The 9,183-nt window shown below is 49.7% G+C and overlaps 1 protein-coding gene across 1 annotated transcript in view; it reads left to right on the forward strand.

Moving 5' to 3' along the window:
• Window positions 1-8,947, forward strand: part of ULK4 (unc-51 like kinase 4) — a 633,437-nt gene extending 624,490 nt beyond the window's left edge. Inside the window, exons 37-39 of the mRNA XM_079114122.1 lie at window positions 4,441-4,526; window positions 7,154-8,250; window positions 8,282-8,947. Coding sequence (XP_078970248.1) covers window positions 4,441-4,526; window positions 7,154-7,232 — 165 coding nt within the window. The 3' untranslated portion in view covers window positions 7,233-8,250; window positions 8,282-8,947. The remainder of the gene's footprint in view (window positions 1-4,440; window positions 4,527-7,153; window positions 8,251-8,281) is intronic.
• Window positions 8,948-9,183: the final 236 nt, after the last annotated feature.

A 9,183-nucleotide genomic window follows, 5' to 3' on the forward strand; every position in this document is an offset into this window, starting at 1 on the left:
AAAATTCTTTCCTCAGTGTACTTAAGATCCATATTTCTCCACTTCAGTTGGAATATGCGACCTGGCCACCTCCCTGGTTCCTTTGTCCCCCCCTGCTTCATGTCCCAGTTGTCCTTTACGCTACATGTACATATGCTGGGAATCTCAGTATGGTTCTGCTATTCTATCATGAAAACTCTTTTGGGGAAGGAGAACATCTTGTTACACTTACCATTTCTGTGGCTCTTTCTTCCTCCCTGATGTTCCTTTCCTTATGGTATCTTTCCTTTCTCTCTGAGGAACTTTATTTTAGGGCAGCTCTGCTTGTTATTTTCCCTTTATAGGAAAATGTCTTTATTTCACAACATTCCTGAATGATATCTCATTCCTGAGTCATATTTGCTATATGCAGAATTACAGTTTGATAATGCATGTATTTTAGCACAATCAAGATATTCCACTCACTTGCCTCTGGTTTTTGTTTCTCATGAGAAATCTACAGTAGTTCAAACCACTGTTGCCCTCAAATTCGTGCATCTTGGGTTTTCTATCTGCTCTCAAGATTCTTTGTCGGGGCTGGGGAGATAGCTCAGTCGGTAGAGTGCTTGCCTTGTAAGCACAAGCTCCTGGGTTCGATCCCCAGCACCCAAAAAAAAAAAAAAAAAGATTCTTTGTCTTCAGCAAATTTGGTTCTGACTAGTTTCAGTGTGAATTTCTCTGGATTTTTCTTGTTGGGGATTTACTCAGCATTCTTTGATCACACTCGGAATAGTTTTAGCTATGGTGTGTTCAGTGTTTTTTCATCCATTCATTCTCGGTCTTCTTATTCTGTAGCTCCAGTGGCACAAACTTTTGTCATTGTTCCACAAGCTCCTGATAAGACTTCATTTGTGGCTGCAGTATCTGTTCTCTCCGTTGCTCAGACGGGATGATTTCTGTTCATCCATCTTCAAGTTCACTGACTCTCTTATCTCCATTTTAGTACTCCGTCAGTCTAGTGAGGCTCTCAAAGGCAGTTTCAGTTCTCAAACATCCATTTGGCTCTTCTTTTTGCATCTTTTATATTCTCACTGATACTTTCTATTCTAATGCTTCTTTTAAGAGTACAGTGCTTGTTTGCATTTTTATAAAAATTTAAAGTCTTTGTCAGATAATTCTAACATCTGTCATTGTATTTACTCTCTTGTATTGATTGCCTTATGTGACTGAGATGTTCATGGTTGTTTATATGCCAAGCAATTTTACATTCTATCCTGATCATTGTGTGTTGTTTTTGTTCTTCTTGTTTTTTGTTTTTGTTTTTTGCAGTACTGGGAATCAAACCCAGGACCTTGAGCATGCTAGGCAAGTGCTCCACCATCACACCCTATCCTGGTCATTTAAAATATCACATTATAAGCCGCTGTCTTGTTGAAACCCCATTGAGAATACTGATATTTTTGTTTTAGCAAGCAATTATGCTGGTTAGGTTCAGCTGCAGGTTGGAACTGTCACTTCGAATCTGTCTCAAAGGATCTGCAGTGCTGTGTGGCTCTCTCTAGGATGTCCCTCCCCCAGGGGTCAGCCTGGGATGTGGACAGATTTATCTGTTAGGTCAGTTCTCCAAGTCTGGGGTCTGCCCTTAGGGTCTGTTCCGTGCATGTCTAGGATGGGAATGAACCCACAGGCTCCACAAACAGTGTTGCAGAGTTGCATTCCCAAGCTCTTCCTCCGGAATCTCCCCAGTACTTTCTGGTTTCCTGGGTCTCCCATTTTTCCGTCCGGTGAGAAACCGCCCATCTCCACAGTTGCACCACGTCCGTCACCAACACTGGAAGAGCAGAGAGAAGGAGCTCTGAGGGCCACGGATTCCTGTTGCTGGGTGCTACTGCTGCTACTAGCTGCCCCTGCAGCCCCCACAAAGCTGCCAGGTCCTAGGGTGCACCACAATGGAGGAAAAGGAGCAGGAGCGGGTGGTCATGCACTCGGAGCTTTGCAGAATTCCCTTTTCACTCCTCCAGCTGGGTGTCCCCAGGAGCTGTGTGTCTGCCCCACTCTTGCTCCCCACTGGGGTGTGGGTTTGCTGAGTTGGGACTGGCCTGCACAGGAGACAAGGGGTAAACTCACCGCCAGTTTGGTGGTGCTCTGAATTCAGGGTTTTCCCCAAATCTGCCCGTTGCTGCTTACCTTCTGGCGTTCTCAAATAGCCAGCCTGTGCATCCTGTTTAGGTTTGATAGTTGCATTCAGAGGTTCAGAAAGGGTAGCATGTGTTTTCCATCTTACCCAGAAATGGAACCCGATTGATATAATTTAAAGATTTTGTTTTCTAATTTACTCTTTGTATACAGAGTTGATGGTCTTCAGAGTTCAGCTGTGTGGTCAGATCACATGGTTTCAGTGTTTGTTAATGCCCACATTTATGTCAGCTGCAAGTGATGCTATTTTTGTCTCTTGGATCGCACAGTTCTCACTGTATTTTTCTTTTGGCACCTCCTAACCAACCTGCGGGTAAAAGTTCTTCTATCATTTCTTTGCAACTTGTAGGGTGACTTCCTGGGAGTGTGGCCTCTGCACACATTCCTGTTGCAGGGCTGGCTGGGTGCAGTGAGCCTAGGTATGGCCCCGCTGAGCTGTCCGAGGCGGTCTGAGAAGTCAGGTGGGAATCCACACACAACTCTGATTTGCAGTACACCTTCGATGTAGGTTTGCACTTACCTCAACATTCTTGAACTCCAGCTGACATTTTCAAACAGCAGTCTTCTGAGATCACCAAATTGAGTATAATTTCAGAACAAATTTACATGCAGTTGTTTTAAGATGCAAATCTTTGCAGAAATCACAGCTGATGCCAGTTGAACTGGCAGCTGGTCTCTGGCACACTCAGGAAGTAGGAAAGGATCTCAGTGGAGGTGCAGATTCACTCACGTGGAGTTCAGGGTCCACTTTAAGGTTTAATTACCCTCTGACTTTCTTGAGAACAAGGGAGATGCTAATCCAGCCTTGGTCGCTATGATCAAGTGGAGAGACACAGAACACTTGGGCAGTGAGATCAGCTAAGGCCAGCTGGGGTCAGCTTCTTGGGGGAGGATCAAGCCCATGTGTATTCCTGCTGAGGCCCCTGAAGTTCACTCAGCTTCCATCACTGATTACCTAGGAAACATGGCCCATACTCACTTTGCAAGGTGAGGCTGTTGAGAAGCCTGAATGAGAACGTTTGGGAAACTGCAGAGCCTTCTGAAATGTAAAGTGCCATACAGCGTTTATCACAAAAATATTTAACAGTCTAAGATAAAAATAGGATGTGAATGTTGAATTAAGAAGAGCAAGTGGTGCACACCTGTAATCCCAGCAGCTCGGGAAGCTGAGCCAGGAGGATTGCAAGTTCAAAGCCAGTCTCAGCAATGTAGTGAAGCGCTGAGCAACTAAGTGAGACCCTGTCTCTTAATAAAATACAAAAAATGATGGGGATGTAGCTCAGTGGTTGAGTGCCCCTGGGTTCAATCCCTAGTATAAATGAACGAATGAAGGAAGGAATGAATGAAGGAATAAATATCTAGCTGGGTGTGGTGGCCCACGCCTATAATCACAACAACTGAGGCAGGAGGATTACAAATTTGAGACCACTCTCAGCAATTCAGTGAGACTCTCAACAACTTAGAAGTTAAACTAATTTGAAAAGGTAAAAAATAAATAAAAAGGACTGGGAGCATAGCTCAGTGGTAAAGTATCCCTTGGTTCAGTCTTCAGTACCAAAAAGCAAAGGATCAAGTCTAATAGCAGAACTAAAGGTTCATCCCTAAAGCCTTCTGTCTCAGTCTCACAGGAGATGGACTTGTTTTTTGATCAGACTGAATTGAGGCTTGTGGGTGCCAAGGCTGGGTCAGTTCCCCACAAAGCCCCTTCCAGACCTGAGAGTTTGTGATTCTGCAGATGTGTGCAGCAGAGTCAGGGACGCCAAGTGAGCTCTCCAGGACTGGCGATGAGCTTGGGCACACTTCCTGGGGTTTGGTTGTTACCTCCTCTCTCAGGCTCCTGAGATCCCCAGGCACCCAGAAGCATGATCCTTTCGTTCATGTGAAAGGGATCATGTCAGACTTAGAACCCCAAGGACTGATTTCCAGTTAGTAGCTGGGTTAGTAGCCTGCTGGGTCCCATCACCGACAGTGGAGTTTTTGCCTTGACTGGAATGTTCTGAATTCCACACAGCAAGCCCTCCCGAGGGACCCACAGCAGGCACCCACCCTGAACTGGTCAATCCCAGCCCCAGTGAATTCCTTATGCCCACCCCAAAAGGTCCTGTATCCCCATGGTAACACTCTGGACACTGGGATTTGGGGGGCTGCAGACTGCCTGGAGGCGCACTTTCCAATGCCACAGGCAGCCATGGCATCATGTGGGCCTGACACTCAGGCCCGCCCATCCAATGAGGGCAAGTTAGGAAAGGCCAATTAATCTCTCTCTCTTCCCCGCCCCCCTCGCAGATCACCTCCAATGAGAAGCACCTAGAAAGCCTCAAGAATGCTGGCAGCCTTCTGCGGGCTCTGGAGCGACTGGCTGCAGCTGATGGGTACGTGGGGCCCAGGAGGAGCCTGGAGACACTCTACCACCCTGCCCTCCTCATTTCTTCCTCTACCAGGAACTAGCACCTCCCACCCATCCTTGCCCACTGAGATACTTCAGTGTGGGAAGGGGCAACGTGCCCTCTCCCTGCTGGGAATCCCCGCTGTAGTGGTAGGAAGAGGGGAGCGGGGTCAACACGGGGAGAGAAGGTCTAAGTCCTGCCAAGGGAGGCAGTATCCCCACCTGGCATGCCAGGAGGTTGAGTGGATGATAACCAGGTGGCAGAAGCAGTGAACCTGATGAGAGGCCATGCCTGGCACATGCACACGTGTCCCCACGGCACCCCAGCTAGAGGCATTGTCATTACCACCTTGCGGCCATCTCGCAGGCCCAGCAGGGCTGGGGCAGAACTGGCAGCTCCACAACACGAGGATCAGCTGAATCTTGCAAGGGCAAATTTGGAACACAGACCAGAGCAATCAACACCTAGAAGCTGAGTATGGGGTTAGATCAGCCTCCCGTGCCTCAGCTGGACAGTCTGTATCTAGAACATCCTAGAAGTAAGGTCCCTATAGACCAGGGGCAGGCCTGTCACCAGGAGCCTGTGACACACTGAAGGCAGGCACTGGCATCTCAGCCCAGGATACCGCTGGTGCTTGGCCGTGAGTGAGTCAGTGGGAGGACTCATCCTTGAGAGACATGCAGCCTCCCCACTGAACTTGTAAGGGGGTGGCAGGTGGGGGATGCACATTTTCACTCTGGTTCAGCAGCCATCCCTTGGTCAGCTGGTGCCTCAGTCTGAAGTCAGTGCCACAGCCTGGCCAGGGGAGGGGTCGGTGAATGGGGCCATGTCTCCTCCCTCTGGCCATTGCCCCCAGAGCTGAGGGAAGTGGCCAGAGTTGAACAGGCCACAGTCTCCTGAGCACTGGCTGCTTTCCCCACCCTGGGGGAGGACCCACCCTCTACGGGGTGCCTGACCTTCATTCAGTGTGTGACATGGAATCAGTGTCAGGCATCCTGTGGTTTGTTTTCTGAACCGTAGGGTTCGACCAACTGTTTGCTTGTGTGTTTCGGGTTGGTATTCATTTGAATTAACACATGGCTGCTGTGTTGTCAAGGGGAGTCTGCACAGTGGCTCTGCTGCAGCTAGCCTGTCACACAGGATGCCGGATTGTGGGGAGGACACCAGCTCTTGGCCTGCTCCAGCCCCTTTTCCTCCTTTGCTGAAATCAGATTAGTAGTTTTCATCCAGGTTTTCCTGTGAGCTTAGGAAGGCTGTCCTGGAGGCCAAGGGTCCCTTCCCACCTTGCTGGGCCCCGGTGGTGTGGGTGTGGGTAGACTACTGGGGCCAGGTTGCACGTCTGCTGCACTGGTCTGTGGGTACCCACGGATCCTGGCCTTGTGTAGAGTCGTGGTGTAGCCCCCGCAAGCAGGGCACTGGGGGCGGGGGAGCCATCGAGGAGTGGAGTTTGACAGATGGCTCCTGAGAGCCCTGCTCTCCCACGTCGGCCTTCGTGGGGCTCCTCACCTGCCCTGAGGCAGAGCTAGCACGCATGTGCTGGACCAATACGGGGGAGCTATACCCAAGCGTGGCTCAGACTGTTCCACAGGTGGTGGCCTCTCCTGCACCCACACACATCACTCTGACAACCAAATGTCTACACCAGGTAAATCTCGCCTCCGTCGGGCTTCGTTCAGCTGGCCCAGCCGGCCCAGCCGAAGTAGGTGGCAGTTCTCAGTTCTGATGCTGCCCTGCTGGAGGCTGGTCCGCTCTCCTGGCCAGCCCCTCTGAGGCTGCTCTGGCAGGCGGGGTGGGCGGCCTGGCCCCACCAGACCAGCCTGGGCTCAGCCAGGAGCAGGCTGAAGTTCAAAAGCATTCCCGCTGTTCCTCCAGGCCTTTGATGCACAGAGCAGGAATTCATGGCACCCTCTCCTGGTTGCAGCCCCATCCCACTGCCACCCTTGTCTTTCATGTGACACCCCCACCCAACCGTTTATTTGGTAACAGCTCTATTTCTGTGCTGTCAAGAGTATGCCATGAGCTAATTTTACACTTCAAGGGTCAGTGCTATGTGAATGTCATTCTTTTCTTTGCTAACAGTTGCTAAATCATAGGTTCACGAGTGTCTCAAACAATGTGCTCGGTGACCAAGTTTCCATTTTAAGTTTTTAATTGCACTTCTACACCTCTGAGAGTAGGAAAGCCAAATCTCCTGGCTGACTGGCCAGGAACTGGCAAAACAGAGCTGGACAGGTCAGTGAGGATGCAGAGTGGCTCTAAGATCTGCAGGTCTGCTCCAGGAAGGAGCTGGGAAGGTCCACGGAGGATGCAGGCTCAGCAGTCTGGGCTCTTACAGAGCAGTAGCAGTGCTTCTGACAGGATGTGAGGCCCAGGCCTAACTTAGGGACACCAGCACAGCCAGTTCTGAGACTCACCAGGGCTGAGCTGCAGGGCTCTCACCTCACAGCCTCAGAGCAAGAGTTCTTATTTCTGTTTCCCGGGAGGTAGTGTACAGAGGCAGCTCTAGGAAGCAGCTGTTCCACCAGATGCTTAAGTGAAAAGGACAACCCCTTTCACTGAGGCCCTTTACCCCACACGTCTGTTGAGTCTGTCTACTTTGGTCTTTCTCACAGTTTATCTGTTGACAATGTGGTGGCTTCCTTGGCCCTGGAAATTCTCCAAGCCGTGGGGATGAAGCAAGAAGGCATTTAGCGCAGGACCACTCTGCAACACCAACCTTTGGCTGCATGGGTACGGTCCTCTCTGAGACATCTGACACATCACCAGCCACAGCTGGGCCTGGACCTAATAAAATCAGCTGAACCCAGAACCTGAGACTGAAGTTCTCTCATTAACTCTGGGCCCCAGAAAACCGACTTAGAATGGACTTGTTTGCTTCCCTAAGATGCATCTGGGAAGCCCAGGCTTGCTAGCTATCATCAGAAATTCCACGTGGGTCGGGTAGGCCTCTGCTAAAGCAGGCCATACCTGTGGTAATGAAAAAGGGACAGGAACAATTCTGGGTCTGCTGCTCAGTGGGGAAGAACTGAAGGGCAAGGCCAGGTAGAAATGTTTTCCCAGCTCCACTCCAGAGCAAGCCTCTGGAAGCTAGTTTCAGCCTCTTGTCTGCCTCCTACTTTGCCTGCTTGGCATTTGTTTCAGGGACAAACTGATTTCAGTAGTCCTGGGGAGGAGTGAGCAAGACTTACTATACTAACCAGCACAGACAGGCTGAGTTTGTGTACAGGGATGCAAAATGCTCAAGAATGCTGGCTTCCTAGAAGGTATGCCCAACTAGGCGGAATGATGGCATCGTGATCATTCCCCAACGCTTTCTTACCACCTGCCACCTTAGCCTGGAAACCTCGCCAGCTTCTGCTTCATATTCTCACACATTAAGCCATATATTGTCCTGCAAATTAAAGTTATCTGGTGTGCACTGTGGAATAATGTAGGACTGTCCTGGGGAAGGCTTACTCTTGAATCTGTAAGGTAGGGTTGGGGCCTAGGCAGCTTCAACTAGACAAGTTGAGATCATCCCTCTCTAGGGCCTCATTTTCTCCATCTGAAAAATGAAGGGGCTAGACGAGATCAACAGCTATTAACCCTCTCCTGACTCCAGTCCTGCTTCTCTTGGGAGGGGAATTTGCTCCCTAACACACATTGCCCAGGTAGATTCTGTCCAGGCAGCAGTTACCTGGAGGTGGAATGAGTGGGACAGGCAGGAATGGTAGCTGCTGATGGTCCTGCTCCATCAGAAGAGGTTGGTCACCCTGTCACCAACTTCACTTTGGGTGAAGTTGGTCGTTTGCCAGTTTCCATTTGGCTACAATGAAAACACCAGCTCTAAAGCTCCATATGTCCATTACCTTATTTAATACCCACTACAGCCTGCAGAGCAGGCCTTCTTAGCTTCACTTCATAGATGAGGAAACTCAGGGAAACTTGCCCACACACCCCACAGCTTGGTTGAATTCAAGATCGTGACTCTAGAGCCCTTGTATCCCTCAACAGGTATTCAGAACTTGCTGTGACTCAGTGTCTACATCCCACCCAGAACACAGGCAGTTTCCTTTGACCTTGCATAGCCTGCTTCAGTCCATGGTGAGAAGGCCTCAAGGATTTAAGTCCTGCTGGGTGAGGTGCCTATGGCTCAGGCCCAACTGCATCTGCCAGTAGCTGGTGGAGCAGCCAGAGGCCAGGATCAGCTTCAGGGACTTTGCCTGTTGGGTCCAGAGAACAGGCACAGGTCTCCCCGTTTTCTTAGACCTCCACTCCTCCTTTTATTTCACTTGTTCCTGGGAGAACTACCGTAAGGTGAAGGATGTGGAGTCTTCCCAGAAGTATTTCAGAGCAATGAAAGATTCTTCTTTCCCCTTTCCATTTGAGCATGGAGTACTCTTCAGTATTTCACACAAAACAGGAAGGTGTTTTGGCCAGAGTTCAACAGCACTGCCTGTGTACTCCCTGCTCCCCACAAGCCCCAACATTTCAATTTACAGGAAAGAGCCTATGGCACCTCCCCTCCCCAGGTAAGGACTATTCTGGTTTTCATAGTCATCTAAGCGCTTTGCTATTTTTTAATTTATCATCTTATGAATACTTTCCTTAAAATAGCTTGTCTCTCCCTCCTTTTTCAAATCAAGTCCTACAGAATGCATTA

This window comes from Sciurus vulgaris (assembly GCF_902686455.1).
Source record: "Sciurus vulgaris genome assembly, chromosome: 16".
Taxonomy (NCBI): Eukaryota; Metazoa; Chordata; class Mammalia; order Rodentia; family Sciuridae; genus Sciurus; species Sciurus vulgaris.